Source organism: Pyxicephalus adspersus, chromosome 5, assembly GCF_032062135.1.
Source record: "Pyxicephalus adspersus chromosome 5, UCB_Pads_2.0, whole genome shotgun sequence".
Taxonomy (NCBI): Eukaryota; Metazoa; Chordata; class Amphibia; order Anura; family Pyxicephalidae; genus Pyxicephalus; species Pyxicephalus adspersus.
The window spans coordinates 18,539,268-18,561,076 of NC_092862.1; the positions used below are offsets into that span (position 1 = coordinate 18,539,268).

The 21,809-nt window shown below is 35.4% G+C and overlaps 1 protein-coding gene across 1 annotated transcript in view; it reads left to right on the forward strand.

The window, feature by feature from the left end:
* ANGPT1 (angiopoietin 1) overlaps window positions 1-21,809 on the forward strand; it is a gene marked incomplete in the record, with an annotated part of 176,998 nt that overhangs the window by 87,583 nt on the left and 67,606 nt on the right. The window contains 1 exon segment of the mRNA XM_072410740.1: window positions 18,418-18,573. Within this exon segment, the coding sequence (XP_072266841.1) occupies window positions 18,418-18,573 (156 nt within the window).

Genomic DNA, 21,809 nt, shown 5'->3' on the forward strand with positions numbered 1-21,809 from the left:
TGGTGGTTATTATAACTACTAGCACTTCCATTCCTAGGTTGACAATTGCAGACTTGTCGCCCTTTCCTGCTTGGTCCAGTTGGGATTGGAAGCAGTCATGGCGATGCATAGTTCCTCAGCATGTTGTTACTTTAAATCTATTCACTTCTGTTTCAGCTGAAAGGCCCGCTCATTCATCTGAACCAAATACAAAATATCTAAAAAGTGTGCATGGTACAGGTAGTAAAATCATGAAAAAGTAATGAGAAAACTATTTGTTATGTAAAACTAAATAATCCCTTCTAGGAATTTTCTTCTACTTTAATTTAGGTAAATTCTGGCACTGTCCAATAATAAATGTGTAGTTGTCAGTTTAAAATGAATTAACTTGTCTTAGCCTTGTCCAGCCGCATGGACAAAAAAGCTAATTAAAACAAATAGCCATTTGGAAGTGAATGGTGAGTTTGACATTATTAATAAGAACTTTTAACAAGTATGGCCTCTGGAAATGATTCAGCTGAGCTTTGATGATTAATTTTGGAGGAAACAAAAAGATTGACATGGGAAGCTTGCTCATTTAATGGGTACTTGCTTCTGTGCACCTAACCGCTTTATTACTCGGTTCTGTGGAATAATGTGACTTTATTTACTTTCATCATGCTTCTGTTCTGATTCTGAGATTCCTGTGGTGTCTGTGTCAAGCTGCTCAGACAGAAGGTAAATTTATCAACCACAATTCACACATTAGCTGGCACGTCTGTTCTTTTTACATATGCTAAAGCAAAAGTAGAATCCAAAGCTTAACGCTGGCAAATAATCAAATTTGCAAAAAAATAAATTTTTCTTTTAATTACACATTTAATTGATACATTTTCACTATTGAGGTTGTTTTAAATTGGTTTATTTTCAAGGGAACATGAAAATATGCCATTTCTAGAAAATACTTTGTGATAGCATTAGTTGTGCTCTTTGTACTTTAGTATTGAAGCTAAAAAATGCTGGCACTTTTTTTAGTGCAACAGGCTGAAATCATTTGTGGAATCTGAAACACTTATTAAAGAGGCCTGTAGTCAAGTCTACATCTCATTGTAAATATTTTGACACAAGTTAAAGTCTACCTATTTGTGGCTGCAAAGTTTTGTGGATGAAAGTTTTCAGAAAACAATATTAGGGTCTGAGTTTTTTTTCAAGGATAATTTCACATTAGCAGTTTTTAGTGGTTACCACTTTTATTATTGTTACCAACATTATTATTATAATGAATAAACAGTATTTTTATAGTGTCAACATATTACACAGTGCTGTACGTTAAATAGGAGCTGCAAATGACAGAGAGATACTAACAATGACACAAGAGCAGGGGAGGACCCTGCCCAGAAGAGGTTACAATCTAACCAATTTCAAGTTTAAGGTTAATATTGGACAGATTATTAATTTTTATTTTATTCTTTATTTGTCAGTCAGCTGGTACAGCAGTGTTGCTGCACATTGTTATCACTTGCTTACATGCAGCCAGGAGCTTGCTGCCCCTGCTGTCTCCGTACGCCTGTATTGGAACCACCTGTCACCACTTATATAGGTAACTTTTGCAAATCATTTGCAAAATCATTTGTTAAGCATTTGCAAATCATTTGTTAAGCAAAAAAATGCACAGGCTATTGCTTGCACCAGCTCTTGCAAACCCAAGGTTGTAACAGGGAGTCTGATGTATTACATATTTCCAGGACTATCAGGGAAGAACCTCCAGGTTTGCTGGAGCACCCAGGTTCACCTGTGATAGTCTATCTTGTCTAGTTTTGGAGAACTTTAATAATTCAGACCCAAGATGAGAGGCTGCTGCAGAAGCTGATCTGTGTCAGATATTCCTGAATACAACCAAGTATTGCATAGGCTCTAGGATTTGCATGATTGTTTCATCTGTGAGCCAACATGGCTTGAACAAAGGTGGGTCTTTCCGAAAAGAAAAACCAATCAAGACATTGTCAGGGGAAGTACACTGACCTTTGAGAGACAATTAAACATGTTCAGATTTATATATATATAAATATATATATATTTATTTATTCACAGGTTGGCGTCATAGATGCAAATAACCCCATATATATATATATATATATATATATATATATATATATATATATATGCAGGGACAACATCATTGTTGTTCACTTGAAACTGCCCTCAAATACATGCCCTTTTATTCTAGTTCTTTAAGCTGACATAGAACACTAACAGTCACCCTGTAATCAGTGAAGTCAAGACTATACTATACTATCTAACTGTATATATATATATATATATATATATATATATATATGTTTCTTTGACTAGTTAACTTTAACATGTTTTGCAATTAGAACCAATTTTTGTTTAATGGAAGTTGGTAAATGGCAAAATGTCATTATGTAAGTGTAGTACAAATAAAAGTACTTATGCTATACAGACACAACTTTTTTTCTTTCACAACAACAGTTTGCTATCCCTTTTATATAAGTGGTAATTGCCATGACCTCTCTAAATACTTCCCCACATGGTTTGCCCCAGAAATGGCTGGAAAACATCTGGATTAACCCACTATAGGCACAATTCATTAAGGTATAATGTAGGTGTTATTTACCAAAACAGCTGCTTTCTGACTGTTATTTTCAGCCCTTCTCATTGGCTTTTAATTATAAAAATAATATTAATACTTGTACAGCTTAGTAAAGTAAGCTACATACCAAACCTGCAGAAAATCAAGATTTACACCTCATTTCTATTCTTTTTTGTTTTGATGTATATAGGGAAAAATATATATATCTAGTCATCAGGGACTTGTATACCTACAATTGAAAGACCACTAGTTTCTTGCAACGTTCTGGTCCGAGAATCCATCACTCAATGCTCCATATTTACAATAGCTGGGTTAATCCCGTAGACTGTTTTTATTTGGTAAAACAGATGTCCTCAAGATGCAAGTGAAAAAAAAAAGCCTTTAAAGCCAGTCCATAGACCATAGCAAACAACAGTACCCTATGGAGTTACTCCAAGGACTTTTCAACCATAAAAAATCTGAGAACAATTCCAGATGTTTACATTTGTTACAGCATGTTAATATTAAAGTCTTATCTGTATCCGGAGCATTAAAGTTTAGAAAGAAAGTCCATCGGTATTGTGATGTTGTATGCAGTATGGCTATGGGTATGTTCAAGACGATTACTTATGTTACTTCATTGATGGTGTACCGTCTACTGTTTGAAACCTGAACTTAAGAAATTGCAGATACTTAGATGACTACTATTAAGTAATCAATGATTTGGATGGCTTGATCTGATTGATTGTTCTCTTAAAATAGCAATCTGCAAACCACATGGGAAAAAGTTAATTTGACAAACTTTCCAATTTTCCAAAAAATTAAAATTCACTTAGGTATCTAATAAATAATTAAGGATCATTCCCTTTATACAACAAACGTCACATCCCATACAACATAATTGGAACAATATATATAGAAAAAGGTCATAGACCCGGGACTTTACAGGCATTTGAATAAACATATAACCATTGCAAAAAGTTAACAGTAATTTTTATTATTACAATTCCATTATTAAAACATCATAAAACCAATATAGAGATTTAAATACTGGTATACATAAGTACAAACAGGCTGAGAAAGTTCAACGCGTTTCTTGGATCATACAGTCCACTTCCTCAGGAACAACTACAGCCTAAAACCACAAAAATAATATCAATTGTATAATACAAAGGCAACCATATATTGCTCCAATTGTCTCACACATTATACCAACCTATTAATGTATCCGCAGCGGCTTCCTCACTAGAGTAGTCCAACGGAGACCAGTCTCCTCATATTCCAGCACAACATGTAGATCAACAGGTTAGATGATTTTAGGGTAGCAAAACTCTTGCAATAAAAACAATACTTGTTTAATTAAGTTCATAATATTTTAGTTGAATTAACCAAATAGAGTGTCCAGTGGTCCTTCAATAATATAATCAAGGTGTAAGGGTCCCTTTAAGTGACAAGTGTGAAAAGTGTGAAATTTAATCTGTGCCAATTGCCCACTTCCTAAAAGATTTTTTTGCCTGTTTTCAACCACAATCTCACCTTCAATGCATTGCGTTTCATTTTTGTAATTTTAGGCTGTAGTTGCTCCTGAGGAAGCGGACTGTATGATCCGAGAAACGCTTTGAACTTTCTCAGCCTCTTTGTGCTTATGTATACCAGCATTTGTATATTGATTTTATGATGTTTTAATAATGAAATTATATTATTAAAAATTACTGTTAACTTTTTGCAATGGTTATATGTATATTCAAAGCCTTTAAAGTCCCGGGTCTATGACTTTTTCTTTATATATTGTTCCAATAATGCACGTAAGTAAAAAAAGCTACTGGTTTTGAAGAGACTGGAAAATTATTTGTATGGGTGTATGGTGGTGTGGGTGTGTATTGTGTGTGTGTATTGTATATATTGAGCAAGTAAATGTGTATGTAAGTGTGTGGAAACCCTAATCTATCTTATTCTTGGTTCATCATGAGGTCACCCAATACTGTAATGGACCAGTAGAGTAGAAGCAGTAGGGCCAGGTTTCACCATTTTTGCAAACCATGAAAGTTTCCATTGACCCTATGAAGATATGTAGGATGTGTAGACACCTCTGGGTGCCCTTCCTGCTTACACATCAGTACTTTTGTCTGTTTTGAGCAGAATGGGGAAATTTTTTGATCTTCTACTAGGCCTATACAGTTGTCTATAGCCTGGTTGTATAGATTTTCTCTTCTTATTCTAGTGACATTATTGTCATAGGAAAAAGAGGTCAAGCTTGTACAGTAGGACCCAAGGTAATAAAAGCCTGGCACTTATAATACTCATCAACTCATCAAAAAAAAAAAAGCACTAAACCAATGCCAACTATTGCAAAACTATGGTAACCTTAACTTAGACCTGAAACACCATCCAGGTTTAACATTCACTTGTGGGAGATGTGTAGCTAAAGAGAATCATATAAATGCCAAGCGTAAATTTCTTAATGGTGTGTAGACACGTAGGGGCGAATTTGCTAAAGCAGTTGAATCTTTGGCCCTGATTTATTAAGGTTCTCCAAAGCTGGAGAGAATACACTTTCACCAGTGAAGCTGGGTGATCCAGCAAACTAGGAATGGATCTGGTCCAAAATTGAAAACATTTGCTAACAAACAGCTAATGACATTTAGGAAATCTATTCCAGGTTTTCTGTATCACCCAGCTCCACTGATGAACGTGTATTCTCTCAAGCCTTGGAGAACTTTAATAAATCAGGGTCTTTGTGCACATACTTTAACATGGTTGGATAATTGAAGTCAATATTCACACAATTTTTAAGTGAAAACACCTATGATAAATAAACCTGACTTTTGGGCCACTTTCACCTGGTAAGCTGCCAAAATACGTAACTGAACATAGAAGTCACTGGCACAGGAAAGTATGAAAAAACATTTTTTTGTCTGCAACATATTAAGATGACCTTGTTCTCCCAGCATGCTCCTCTTGGGAGGATATTGAGAAACTGTGCCTAGGCACATTCACTTTGCCTCAATAACTAATTTTTAATGATAACCATTCTAGACACATAATTCATGAGAATATATTTTGTGTGTTAGAGCCTTGTGATTTATTCCAAATCAGATTTGATTTCCCCAACTTCTCCAAAATTTTTAGGCATTTCTCTTATCTTCTGTCAGTTTTCTACAGAGAAGCCTGATTGCCTTTTGTTTCAGTGGTCTAACATTCAACAGCAAAACAAGCTACATACTGTGAAATCCAATATTTCTGTAAATCAATGTAATGTATATGTTTGGGTTGGATTTTGTACTTTGTACTATAGCTTATTTTAGATATATTGCTTATATTGTTTTGTCTCGGCATATTTAAGCTTCAGATCAATTTTATAAATGTTATTGTAAGAATATATATGATGATAAATATTCCTAAAACCTAATCTTTTGTTTAAGTACACCATCCTTATGATATGTAACTGTGCTGACACAGTAATAACTGACTCGAGTGTATCTGCTGATAAGGCTGCGAAACAGAAACCATTGGAATTAATCTGTGGTGAACCTTTGTATGATGTTGAAAGTCTGGACATAAAAATATACCACAAGGGTTTTGGGATTATAACCAAAAATATGTGCGTAACAACGAAATGGTCAGTTTAACTGCAGCCAAATTTTTTAATACAGTTGGCAATGGTTAGTACGTATGTTTTTTTTTGTGTCCTTGCTGGGGAGATATTCTCTCTTCATTTGTCCTGGCGACCTTTGCCTCTAGGACAGAAAATGAGGCAAAATCAAAAACGTTGAGTTGACGCCAAACCAGGACAAGGGAGAATATTTTTAAATGGGGTACATGTTGTGATTGTAAGTAATTTCCTCATGGTTGGTTTGGCGGCTAGCGCTCTTCCCTTGCAGTGCAAGTTCACAGGTTTGAATCTCAGCCAGGATAGTTCATGCTTGGAGTTTGTATGTTCTCCCTATGTTTGTGTGGGTTTCCTCCCACATCCAAAAACATGCATTTAGGTTAATGTTTTTCCCTTTAAAGATGGCCTTTTTCACCTTAGATTTACTTTTAACCTCACAAATACATTGATATCTATCTGGCATTTGGCACAACCATCCTATACAACACTACTGTAAAGTTTTTTCTTTTCTCAGTAATCGCTATATTTCCTGTGTCTAAATAGCCAACTAATGATACAACATGTTTATGGTCTAATTAAAATCACATTTTCATCCTTATTTTGTTGACCTCATCGCATGGTCCCATACCAGAATTCCCATCTGGAAGGCTTTTGGTTATTTTTACTCATCTTGGATCAGTGATGCAATTTCTGTTTTTACCAACCACAAATGACTGAATGGTTGCAACTTCGAAGCAGGAAATCAGAATCTTCTTTCTGACTTGGTGGAAATGTGTGCGGCCTGTAGGTATACACTAAGCAGTTGTATTAGTGGTGTAAGAAGGCTAAGGCTTTGATTTAGTAAAAGAATGCGGGTTGTCAACTTAGCAATGTGGAACCTCCCCTACTAAGGGATTTTTGCTTAGCTCTGTGAGTCTGGCGAAGCTTTGCTTACTTCAACTATCCAATCCTGTACAAAAAAAAATCTTGGTTTTTTTAAATTTCTTTGCATATATTTGGGTTTTATTACCACCTTCACAGGGAAAATTCTCTTGCAAGGTGATAATTTACTGTTTAAGTGTAAAACACCTTTAGTTAATAAATGTCTTTATTTAAGTTATTTTGGGTTTGATTTTTTTAGGCGATTCACCTAATAATGAATGCAGTAGAAAAAATATCCAACAAAGTACAAAAACATATAAAAAACAAAATATTTGCTTACATGTTAGTGGATGGATGAAGTCAGAAAAGTTTCACCCCAATTCTTTCTATGAAGGAATTTTGCTACTGAGTTTTCTGGAGAGAATTTTGAATTTTTGTTCTTACATTGTCAGTATTTCTGCTGGATCATTGATAAATAATAAACATTCATATGGATTACATCCAGTAGTGTAATAGGGTTGTTCTATTACTTTAAACTTTACATTTTGCTGTGTGTGATGTTTACTGAATTTAAAGGAATTCTGCATAGCTTTTGAAATTTCTGTATTGTAAATAGCTGAACATGTGCTTTACATCTGGATAACAATACCATTTTTTTCTTCTTTTCTCTTTTTTCTGAAGGCAGTTTTGGGTAAATATTGAAATAGTTGTTTTTTTTTCTATTGTTTTAAGCATCTATTTTACCCTTGCAAGATATATATATATTCTCATGTTAAGTATATGTTTTCTTAGTATGTGTTGCACATATTTATTACATCTCACACACATCGCAGCACTTTTCTCTCCAAAAGGAACTCGTGATTTTTGTTTAGGATTCTTTCTGGGTCAGCCTCTACACAAGCTCAAGGATGACATAATCATGCAAATCCTGGAGTTCTGGTCTCTGATCAGTAATGGCTAACACATAAATAATTACAACATTTGAGTCTGGTCACTGGGGAGAGAAGGCTGGGAAAATGTATGCTATTGCCTGCAGCATAGTGATGACGTCCTCTTACCCTAAGTAAAGTCTTTTGATTGGAGCTCAAGGATTTATTTTTAATTGTAAAAGGTGCAGATTTTATTTCTGCTGCTACATATTGTGAAAGCTTTACAATTGTGATAAAGCTCCATCAGACCCTCCATTTAGTCTTCTTAACTAGATGACTCTTACTATAACTCCTCTTGCACAAGAGTCCAAGGGCATACCTACCTTACACAGATGTTGTTCCTGCATTAAGGGTACTTCCCTAAAAGGTCAAAGATGAAAATGGTCAGGCCACGCCATCACTCATTATTTTAATGGCTCAAAAAAAGGCAATACATTACATTGGGGGTTGGGGAACAGTTATGACGGGTTCATCAGCTTAACCCATTTAGGGTGCCAGGAATGGAGTTTTAAGGCTCCTTTAAACTTTAAAGAAATAAATTGCTGCCTCCTGCCCCCACGTGGTAAATAAAACTAAAATGTGAACAATCCACATGAGAAACATTTCATTCAAGCCTTAACCCCTCTGTAAAATCCTGATGACAAGCTAGAATCTGGCAGGGCACTACTTCACTTGGCAGAAAGAAGAAACCTTTTGGCAAGACTTCTGCTAGGACTGAGACTGCTGTTCGGCCATGTTAGTGAGATTATTTTTAAAATAATAGAATAAATTTTCAGTGGCTGCAAGAAGAAGCAAGATTTAATGTTTTTGTAACTAGAGGACATGCAATGCTTATTATTCTTGAGTCTTCCTTTGTTGTGCATCACCTGTGGCAGCACTTCGTGTTCAACCCCACCAAATTAATATTCACATAGTTTACTTGCCCATGGATAGACTGCAGAAACGGTACTGACACCAGAATCCTTTATCACAGAACTCATTCATGGTCAGGATTCTAGGAGTGAATCTTGTTTTAAACATTTCCTGGTCTACATCATGTATTATGCACTCATGGGCCAGTGGCTACTCATTAGCATAAGCAGCACCTTAGCAAATTTACAATTTCTTTGCACTTGCTTATCTGTTGCTCTATTGTCACTAGGGAATGAAAGTATTTAATTCCACAACATGTGTGCATAAATATTAGTTTTTAATGATTAGTTTTGAAACTTTAAAAAAAATTCAGCTCAACTTTCCAAGGTAATTGCAAAGCCCCTGAACAAGCTATAGTCATCAAAATGTGTTTTAAAGCCACTTGCCTTATTTTTAGTTAGTTGCAAAGCCCCTAAATATAACATTGTCATTTACGGTGGATCGGGTTAGGGAGGTCTGTGGAAATATATCTCAAATAATAAAAACGTAGCCCTATTAGCCCTAAAAATGTGTTTTTCTAAACTATGTTTTTTTACTTATATTTCCATATATATTCCAATAGGTCCTCATTTTTAGCATTTGCAAATTTACAATTTTGCTAACTATGTGAAATATTTGGAAAGTTCTTGGACATGGTGTTTTTACCTCCTGACACTTGACTAGGGATTCCCCTGGCATTCTCGGGAAAATTTCCTCTAACTTCCAATGGTTTAGCGAAATTTCGGCAAACCGAGATAATAGGAAGAGGAAATTAAAACAGGAGGATTCCCAGGGCTGCATTCAGCCCTGGGAATCTCCCTTTTTGCCATCCCCGGGGCACATGAGGTCAATTATTCTCTAGTGCCCGGGGATTGCCCCGGGAAGGGGAACCCTTCTGTTCTGCGAGCGCTCAACCTCTAGGGGAATCAGAAGGCCGTTCTCGTTTACATTTTCGGTAAGACCCAACTTGACGCGAGATTGAACTTAATATTCTCGCTTGCTCATCCCTACACTTGACAAAAAGGAGAGCTCAGCTATACTGGACTTCAAAGATTGACTATAGTTCTACTTTAACTAAGGCCAGTATGGAAAACAAAAAAGTCATTATGTATTTCTATTTAGTTCTATAGTTAATTATAGAGAATGACCCTTTTTATGGACTGATAGGCCACCAACACAGCCTGATAGCGTGCTTCTCCATGGCTGAGACTTATAGTACAACAGCATCTGGTGAGTCACACGTTGCCAGGTTTCAAATAAAACATGATATGACCTCTAAACTTTCCCCCGGGTTCAACTAAGTAAGCTAAGTAATTAGCACAAAGTTGTAAGCTATCTTCCAGAACATTTGGAGAAGATGAAAACATAATCATTTCTTGGTCATCCACTATATTAATGAGCTCACTTATCCACAGTGACCCGACTAGTAATTTGTCATCCTGGAATTGCTCTGTAATGACATGTACAATATAAGACAGAGCTCTGATTATAATGGATATGAAAAACAATATTTGATAAAGAAAAAACAACATATGTAGATCACATAGTAAATGATCCCTCTGTCCATAAAAATAAATGTTATTTTGTTTAAATGTCGTAGTAATTGCTTCCTTGGATGAGAGCCCGCAAGACTGTAAAAAGCCCCAACTTTCCAAACCTTTGCACTGCAATCCCCAAGACAGCTTTTTTTAAAACTAAATGATTCAGATGAGGAACAAAATGACTTGCATGCTCAACTTGAAGTCATATTTTAATAATTCTTGCTTTTAATTGAAATTGGATCTTATGATGCAAGCAAAGACTTTTACCATTCAATGGTGCACCTTCAATCTAGCCATCCGGGAACATACTTGTATGTGATGATGGATAGATCACTTTGATACTTCCCACATATATCCTTATTTATTAAAAATGTAATCACTAGAATGATGCTTGAATGAGCTTAGAATCACTGGTCCTCTTAGCCAGCAATCAAATGCAAACCACCTTGTACATTTATAAGGTTTGTGAATATTGACACAGAAAGAAAAATCTACATAGCACATCAGGTAGAGTTTTAAACAAAATTCCCAGTATTCCAGCTCCTTACACCCCTGCTATTATTTCCGGTTGGAGCATTGGCGAAGGATGGGTTCTACCTTATCTATTTTTGTTTCTCCATGAAAATCGGCCCTGCAGCACAGGTTTCAGGATGTATTCTTCTACCCTCATTGTTACCCTGTGGGGTAATCTGTGTATGCTGTAAATGGAATGGAATACAGAGAATTTATGTAAATTGATTTCAGTACAATGTTGTGTGCCTGGATGTATCAGTGGGTCTATAATTGGTTTGCTTGCTACCTGCACTTTGAGGATTTATTAATATTATGATTATTATTATTATTATTAATAATAATAATAATAATATTAATAAACAGTATTTATATAGCGCCACCATATTAGGCAGGGCTGTTCATTCAATAGGGGTTGCAAATGACAGACAAGTACAGACAGTGACATAGGAGGAGGAGAGGACCCTGCCCCGAAGAGCTTACAATCTAGGAGGAGGGGGAAGTCTCATACAATAGGAGGGGAGATATGTAGTGGTGGGAAGTAGTGAGGGTTTTAAGATACAGAAGAAGATGGGTAGGCAAGTTTGAAAAATGGGTTTTGAGTGCTCTTTGAAATGAGCATAAAGTAGGGGCAAGCTGAATAGCTTAGGACGAGGAAGGTCATTCCAGAGAGTGGGGGCAGCAAAAAGTCTAGAAAAGTCTTGTAGCCGTGCGTGTGATGAGGTTATGAGTGAGGAAGTCAATAGTAGGTCATTGGAGGAGCGAAAAGAGCGGCTAGGGAAGTATTTTTCTATCAGGTCAGAAATGTAAGTGGGACAAGAACTGTGGAGTGATTTGAAGGCAAAGCACAGGAGCTTGAATTTGATTCTAAGGTGAAATGGAAGTCAATGAAGAGAACTACAAAGAGATGCAGCAGAAGTGGAGTGGTAGAAAGGATGGATAAGTCTGGCTATTATCATTCTGCCACAGTAAAGCCTCAGCAATCCATTTTTATTTTTTAGGCATAGTGCAATGTAGTGCATGCAGATATTATTTCTGGACAGCTCTGCTCGTGAATATAAATATATATAGCTGAAGCTTAAATGCGTTAAAAAAACCTATGGCATACTACTGGGAAAGCAAGTTGATTGTATTGGTTGATTGATTAAATACGACTCGAAATGTCATACCAAACTTTAATCATTACTTGTTTTGGAGTGAGTTTGTATACTAAAATACTTACATTAAATGTGATATATTATGAAAATATGATACAGCAGGCAAACACAGATCTTGTCAAACGTCTCGTAAGATAAAGGTTCTATTGCACTACCAATACATATTTTCTAATTCAATGAGTGAAGGCTTTGCAATTACACTATGGGAGCATTCATGTAATATATTCCACATCAAGCCTCCGATTCATATCTTGACAATCCTGCAACATGTGTCCAATCTGATAAATAAACTGTTGCAAAATGTCTCACTTTTCATGGGCTCAGTTTCTGTCATGATATTTGGAAAGAGCTTTTCCAAAGTTATTATACCAAATTCATGCAAGTTGGTGTAATCTAAACAGATGTCCTATTTATTTATACATTAGTAAGTCCGTGTTTTACTATCCAGCCATCACAAACACTCACATGTGGTCCTAGAGTATTACTATGGTCATAAATCATAACTCACTAGTCGGCAATGTACAGGAATGGATCTGTTGTCCAATCTTGCAGGAAAATTACAAGATCCTAATGAAGAAATTTGTTAGGATGGAAATTCCATTGACTTTAAAAGTGTAAGCTCCATCTCTTTTATCCTTATCCTTTCAGATCTGCTTGGTTGGGCAGTGAGTCAGGACAAGCATGCACATGTACGTCATTAGTGGTATGCATAATCTTCTTCTTAGGCTTGTTTTGGGTAGATTTCTCAGTAAGCAAAACTAAACCAGGCCATACATTATTCACTTACTTTCTCTCTTGTACAATCCAAGGTGGTGACTCCAACAGTGCTGACTCCCTGGGTTGGATATCAACCAAATCTGATATAAGTAAAAATCGAACATTGCTAACTAACATGAGCACACTAAAAATCCAGTCCAGGGCTGCAATTAAACAATTGTTTTGTAAAAATGTGCAGGGATATTATTGTATGTAAAGTATAGAGAGAAATCTATTCTAAGCTGTACTTTCAGCTACATGGGCCATGCTACTCTCTGCTAATTTTTGACCCCCCCACACACACACACACATATAAGTGGAGAGAGTCCACTAACAGTGAAGCTGGGTAATCCAGTAAACCTGGAATGGATTTCCTAAAAGTCATTAGCTATTTGTTAGCAAATGTTTTCAATCCTGGACCAGATCCATTTCGGGTTTTCTGGATCACCCAGCTTCACTGTTGAAAGTGTATTCTCTCCAGCCTTGGAGAACTGTAATTAATCAGGGCCATTGAGTCAAAATGCACTTTACAGTATATTCCCTTTCACCTGGCTCTTGCAGCTGACTCTTTTTCAGCAGGGTTCAGACCCTTCATTATGCTAATATTAATAATAATAAAAATATTGCTTCTTCTGTCTCACTTGTCTCCTTGACAGATGATTGCATTCCAGTATAAGTGGGAAAAGTAATATGGAACAAAAGATATCCTCTCTAAAGGCAGTATTTTCTGGAGGTACCATAAAATCATGAAAACATTAAAACATTAAAACCATAAAATGACACTAAACACATTGAGCCAGATTTATTAAAGCTCTCCAAAGCTGGAGAGTATACACTTTTACCAGTGAATCTGGGTGATCCAGCAAACCTGGAATAGATCTGGTCTAGAATTGAAAACATTTGCGAACAAATAGCAAATGACTTTTAGGAAATCATTTGCTGGTTTGCTGGATCAACCAGCTTTACTGATGAAAGTGTATCTTCTCCAGCCTTGGAGAACTTTCATAAATCGGGCCCTTGACTGGCACATTTCACCTTTTAATACTCTCCGAGAGGTCATTGACTCTGATTGGCCACTGATTACCTCCCACAAAGACATTTAAGCGTTCATAAAGTATTTGTTTTCAACCCTGACCCTACATGATGCATATACATATATTTATGCCTGAAAAGGGACTTTTTTTGTGAACTTCACAAACTTTGATATGCCCAGTAATAAAAACAAGACAAAAAAGAAAGGTGATTAGGGTAACTATGCTACATGTGTAGCTATAAATGTTGAGTATACTTCTAACACTCATCAAAAGTATTAAAGTAGAAGCTTGAATAAGCTGTGAAATGTCTTCAATAATACAAAACAAGTCCAGTTTGAGGAATGAGAATCTCCACAGTCAGACAAAAAGTTTTCTACAGAATTGGAAACCGTAATACTGCCCACAGTGACCAATACATCTTCTTCGAAAATGAATTTTACTAGAGTAGCCTTTCTTAACATTTATAATCGAGGGGATCCTCTAAAGCAACTGTAAGATCTTCTGGGAACCCTTGGAACAATTACAGTGTCGTAATCCTGCAGTAAATTGGTTCCACCTTAGGGTTCCATAAAACTTTGGTTGAGAAACACTATACTAGAGAATAGAAAACATTGTGTTTTTCCATTTTTTCTCTTTTTTTTTATCAAAAGATATTTTAGTGCTGTATATAAATGTATATATATTAAGTAAATTCTGTTTATCTCCCAAGATCCTACACATTTTTTGTATATTTCTCTTCTATTCTATCCTAAAGTATTAACAAGAGAAAAGCTCTTTCCAAATAGTTACAGGATGTCAAACTCAGGTTCCCAGACACTTACCAAAAAAGCTCTCTATTATTACAACAGAAGCAGCAATAAACCTCCCAGAGCTTTGTTAAGACATAGTAGATTACTAGGCTTTACTTTGACCTTTCACCTTTCAGAGCCCAAGCTTGAAGATGCTTAAGAAGTATAATGCATTGCCTCTTTCAGGAAGCTTGAACCTTTCTTGTGCTACTGAGTACATAAAATATGTTTAATCTGTTGTTTTCATAAGTAGTCCATACCCTGTACAATGACAGAAATATGTCGGTGGTTGTCATATCTCTTTAAAGAAACAAATCTTTAGGCTTAAGCCAAGCTGTAAAAAAAAATACACTGCTGACAAGATGTTAAACACCCTTAACGCAGACAGAAAATACTAATTGTTTTTTGACCAAATGCATAAAACTATTTTTAGTAAAACTGAACAGAAGGAAAATCTATTAAGGATTACTAATTGATTAACAATCATGAACAAACTGATTTATAAATAATTATATTTCCCAGGGGCTGATTCTTGTTGACCTTTTAAACAAATCCTATTTGTATTGGTGAAAAGTACAATGCCGGCAAACACTTTTATTTTTATATGTCTGGTTTATATTTTATATTATAATTAAATATCTTGAAATTGGTGACATGAGATATATGAAGTACAATAACAATTTTATTTTAGCAAAAAAATTGCATGGTTAGACGAATGGGTCTATTTATAAAAGCAGAGAATCTAACATTCAATGACACATCCCTGGTGGAAAACCTTCCCTGGTGGAAAACCAATTAGTGACATTGAAGGGTGTTGTTTTATCAGATATAAGATTCACTGCTTTATAAATAGTGCACTACCCTGTTTCGCCAAAAATTAGACAGTGTCATATTAATTTTGCCCCCAATAATGCACTAGGGCTCATTATCAGGGAATGACTTATTTTTTCATGAACAACAAGCAATGTTTATTCTTGAACAAAAAATCAACATTTATTCAAATACTGTCATATCATCACATTCTGGAATATCTTCAGAACTCTCCATACCCTAAATTCCATCTTGAATTTCTTGTGATTTCCTTTAGAACCATTGTCCCCAATTTCTCATGTCTAGCAATAGCACTTTCCTTAAATGAGCACCTCTTGTCCATGTATTTATATATATTTTAGCTTATTTTCGGGGAAACAGAGTAATTGTAAGTAACAATTATGTTTACATAATTGGTGTGAAGATCTATAATGTTTCTTTTCCCGAGATCTTATAACCTTACTACATTTGAGAAACCCTAATAGTTCAGTGCAGCAGGAGCAGCAAGAGCAAGAATAGAATAATAACAAAAAAAATCAATATTGGCTAGATAATTTTATGTCCAAATGTATATTGACTATAGTCTAAGAGTGAAATAAATTAGTCTAGAAATAATTCTGATTTCACTTGTGGATCAAGAAACGTTTTACATTTTTACACAGCTAAAGTGTCTAGAATGTAGTTTTTAATTCCTCTAGACCAAAACTGCAGAAATCGTGAGCAAACATTGATCAAGTGAACCTTGCACAAAATGCAATATTTTCCTGTTAAATATTAGCTCATCTACTAGCAAATTCTACAACCTTCCTGCACTTTTTCCTGGGGGATCCTGGGAATACAGAGCATCCCAAATCAAGTGGGAAGATTCTCCATTACAGTGCAGGGGTTTCATCCTGTGAGATTTTGGATACTCAGTGTTCTCATGATCTTACCAAAGTGGTCATGACATCATTCTCAACTAGGTTCTGAAGGCAAAAAGCCCGGTGTAAAGACACTTTTTTCAACCTTTTTTGCATCTTTTGCAATCAATTTCCCTTCTTAATCGAGAGCAGCTTTAAATTTCTCGGGACAAATTTCCTAATATTGACAACCTGAGCAATGTGGTGAATTGGCCACTTGTAGTCTCACCAGGAACCTATAAGACAGGGAGCCTGTATCACCCTAAAAGCCTGAACAAAAACATTTATGCCAGCAATTAATATTTTACTAAATTTGAAATTTAAAAATTGCAATTACATGTTAAACCTTAAATGAGGTTTTGTAGTGCAGGGATATGAGATTACAGAGATTGGGTTCACTTTTTAAGCATGTCGGTAAAATAAATAAAATAAACCCAGATCATCCAGAAAGAAACTAAGCGCAGTACTAGACTCGCCTACCCCCATTCTTATCGCCATGGATTTATATAGCTCTAACATATTAGGCAGCACTGTACATTAAATAGGGGTAGCAAATGACAGTAACAGACAACAACACAGGAGGAGGGGAGGACCCTGCCCCGAGGAGCTTACAATCTATTATGACTACTGTACAGGTGGTCTTCCATACTACTGTCTTCCTCACTGGGAAGTGAGGAAGACAGTAGTATGGAAGACCACCTGACACTAAGTCCAAAGCTCAGAATCACAGACTTTTGCTTGCTTCCATCAATACACTTCAAAACTGTTAAGACTTTTATTGCCCTATAAATACACATGTCCAATGTATCTTGATGGTATGTCTGCAAGGGAAAGCATTAAGCATGTAAAACAAGACAAATTGGATGTTAAAGGCATTAGCCATGCCTAGGATAATGTTTTATGTGTGTCATTTATAAATCCTTGAGTAAAGCCCCGCAAGCTGTTGACACTAGCTAGTAATTGTAGAAACATAAAACTTGTGGAAACAGATACAATCATAAAATCTTCCAGTGTCTCATCATACCTGGCAGGCAAATTGTAAAGCAGATTAGCAGGGGGAGATTTTTTGTGACCTTTGGAGCTCGATAGTATTTTCTTAAATTTAAGACTTAACTTCTTTTCTATGCCAACTTGTGATGTTTGGAAAATGATGAAGAGGGAAATAAGGGCAAATATGAAAGGCAATATGTTCTGCTAGATATTCATTTCTCTTTTTCAGGCTGGGTTTGGTAGATGTATGTGAGATCTTATGATATAATAACTATTTGATATTTACTTTTGTAGCTGTGAGTTGTAGTATAAATTTCCATCAAACAGTATTTCCTCATCTAGGGCTACAGGAGTCCCAGTTGCTTGTTTGATACATTCAGTTTTGGTAAGCCACCCCATGACAGACAAGAGAGGAGAAACATGAATATTTAGTAGTGGACTGCAACTATTTAACCTCACTATTATTCTGATAAGGTAATTATAATGGTAAAAGCCAACTGCAGCTTACATTTAAAAATTAAAAACCATTCACAGTAAAAAAAAGAGATGCAGGTAGATGCAATGCTTACTTTTTGTTACTCATTTTTACCACTTTTGTAGTATTTTAGGCTTTTGAACATTCAAGCCACACACAAACTCTAAGACATTTAAATCATCACTTTGGGCTTCTCTAGGGAAAGGCAAAATATATTTTCTTTTCTTTTCATGTAAACAATTTCCAACAAATTAACATTTTCCTTCACCTTTCACCCTTGTTCTATAAAAATGGTGGTGTAATTAATCAAGTGATTAAACTTTGCAATTTTGAAGAACAGTAATAACAGCTTAAACTTAACACTTGCACATTTTACATTTTAAATCTTTGAAACAAACCAAATTTTGTTTGAATACAGTTTAACATGCAAAGAACTTATAGGTTGGTTTATAGCAGATTTCATATTCTGGTGTGACGGCCTGTGGCTAGCTTCGCTGTACACAATGGCAAAAAATTTTAATGCTTTTTTTTTATTACAAATTTTTTTTTGCATGTTTTTGTGGGCTCAACAAATCAGATTTTTTACCTGCTTATTTATGTTTATTTTTTATTCAGTTGGAGAACTATATTGTTGACAACATGAAGTCTGAGATGGTCCAGATGCAGCAGAATGCGGTCCAGAACCAGACAGCTACGATGCTGGAAATAGGAACAAGTCTGCTAAGCCAAACAGCAGATCAGACAAGAAAGCTCACTGATGTGGAGACTCAGGTAGGTGATGGTGTCTTTGTCTACAGCCACAACTGTTGGTGGAAAAGAGCTGGGATAAAAGTATCATGACGGGGTGATAGAACTGTTCTTTTAGCTCTATGGTGCTGGTTGGTATCCCATCTATACCACTCTTCACTTCATAGATATTAAACAATCTGCTTGTTTTCTAGATTCCTCCCAAAATAAAACCAAATACTGGTAGACTATTAGCTACTTTGCAAACCACCTTACTATGACAGAGCATTAGCTTGTGATCTAGGAATCCCTTAACATACTATTACAAAAGTAAACCAAAATTAAAAATATAAACTAAAAAAAAAATTGCCTGAGAGGGGTAGTGAGATGTTTATGAAAAGAAAGTTAAAATCTGCCACTTGCTCAAATAATAAAATAGCAGAATTAATGGTAGCTGTAGGCTTTTGCTCACCACCACCCTCCCTTGGAGGTTCAAGCAGGGGAGAGCAGTTATTTGTATACACTTATAACAACCACCAAAGAATCTCCCGTGTTTTGATGTGCAGAGGTAGACGTAAGGTACTAGTTGATGACTACAGCCAAGAGATTTGGAGGAACTTCAACATAAGTGGCTGACTTCACATTCTTCCTATGACGCCAACTAATTTCAATGGTAAGGCTACTGTATTTATAAGGACAAAAATATCAACCTCACAGTTGAAACATGTTGGTAATATAATAGCAACTAGGTTAAGCCACCCACTCACCTTGAAATTCTAGATTAGTGTTTCTACACCTTTTAACTTGTGGGAACATATGGAAATAAATTTAAGGTTTTCACGGACCCCCGCTATAATTACTATATCCACAGCTCACAGTATAATAGTGTGGTGGTCAATAGGTAGAATAGCTCATACATTGTTGGTTATTGGTAATAATGTCACCCTTACAGATAGCCAAAAAGATCATTAATGTCAGTTAAACTGACGTGAGAGTCACAAACTGCTCATTGCTCAAGGTACCCTAGGGTTCCATGGAACCCGGGTTGTGAAATACTGTTCTAGATAATCTTTGAGTTCATATCCACAATACAATGTATAGATTATTGCTAATAAAAGCTTTAATCACTTCTTTATAATGCGGATAAAAGATTTTGATTTTGAGAACTTTAAAAACTCATAAGAGTTGGTCTGCATTTATATATTTAATATTTAGATCTATATCTGTCACAATTTAAAATTTGTGAAAAAAAGATGGTTCGTCTACAAAGCCTGAAAATAGTTTTGAGATGATGACATTCTCTAACCCCTGGCGACGAAAACATTTAAAATTATAGTTTTTTTTTTATCCAAGGACTGCAAAAACCAATGTCACACATGATACTTTCATAAATATACTTATAAGTGTGTCAGCAGAACATGTTAAACAAATTATATACACTGAAGCTGGAAAAGTCAACATTGAGGGTGTGTAGCAGAAAGTCCCATGTTTTATTGTTGTACTCCATGTAATGAAAACGCTGAATGTGCCATTCATATATGTAGGTTAAGGTCAAACAGTAAACTAAACAACATTTAAGTTCAAATAAACAGTGGAACTAATAGCTGCAAGTAATACATATGTTAGCCTAAATAAATTAGTTGGGTCTATTAATTCTTGTTTGAAGTTGATTATTAATATCCTATCTAGTGCGCTTCTATTTATTTTGTTTCAGAAATTTGACTCTTGCTTCACAATAATTGTACCTGTGACATTTTTACATCTTCTGCATTAACAAGAACAAAGATCGATGATTTAACCATTAGGCAATTATGTGGATTGCTTGTCGGAGCATTATTAAAAACTATGTTGTTCTTTGTGGCTTCTTTTCTTTTAATGGCCTTCCCTGAAAATTTTAAAGTGGACGTGCACTAAAATGTTGGGCTCATTGACTACATTGCACCAGATAGAAAATATATTGCTCTCAACTTCTGCAGTGAAGATAATAACTAGGGAATAGTAAAATTGAGAAATTAGCTTTACAAGAAATACATTCCCCATATTTTATAATTTATTGCAAGACTCTTAGTATATTTTCACACAAATTGTTAGGTAGAGACTGGAAAATGCTTTTTTCTAAGCCAACTTTTTCAGTTGATAGCAAAGCAAGGAATTGGTCAGATAGCTGTAGGAACATACCCCAAGTGTATTTTAAGGAACCTCATGTTTTTACTTCCCTATTGTCCCCAATTTTTATTAATTCTTTTCATTTTCAAATTTACAACTGCTTCCTCTTGAGAACACATGCGTATCAGGCACTTTTATTATTGAGATTATTAAGTGATTATTATTCCTTTTTAGTTACTTTTGAGAGTTGTGTATGTAATAAATAGAACCCATATGGCTGACTTCTGATACATCCTTGAAATACTAACAGAAAAACTCCTGACCAATGTGATCTGGGAATTCAGCATGTTTTGGCTCTTTGTGACCAGAGAACTTTTTATTGTGTTTGTAACAAATTAATTTTTTAACATGTACTGAATGTACCCATCATTCCAAATGCCAAATAGGCCTAAGTGAGACCTCCGCTATAAATAAGAGCAAGTGGGCTCAGCCTAGTTTGAATGTTCTCAAAAATACCACCCCAACCCCCCTCAAGCAATTACAGTGCTTTAGCTATGTTAATAGTTTTGCATTTCATTAACTTGGAACATTGGTAGGCAGAATTAAAATTTTTGCTCTCCTGACCATACTATAACTTTGAAAAATAGTTTTTTTACATTTTTTTACCTGCTCCATGTTTCTACCTTGACCTCTTCACCTCCAGTAATTTTGAATTTATGGTATTTTTGAGAAAATTCTCGATCTCTGTTTGTTGTTGCACAGGAGCACAGTCATTCTGGAAATAGACATGCCCCAAGGTACCTGTGCCTGCAAAATGTTATTTAATATTGTAATATTAACAGTACCTGTGAGTACCCATCATTTAAAAGACTTAAAAAATTGGATGGGTGTGCAATATATATATATATATATATATATATATATATATACATATATATATAATGCACAGCCCTCCAATTTTTTAAGTCATTTAAGTAATTTCATCCAAATAAGTATTAAGTCATATATATACACAGATATACTGTATATCATGTGCTTTTCCTTCAGTGAACAAGCTAGCAGTTCTGTGGTTCTGTTTACAGCAGGAACTAATAATACACAGTCCAACATAAACACTTTAAGAATCTGCACAAAATTGATTCTCTTTTATATCAATACTAAAATACAAGCTAAAC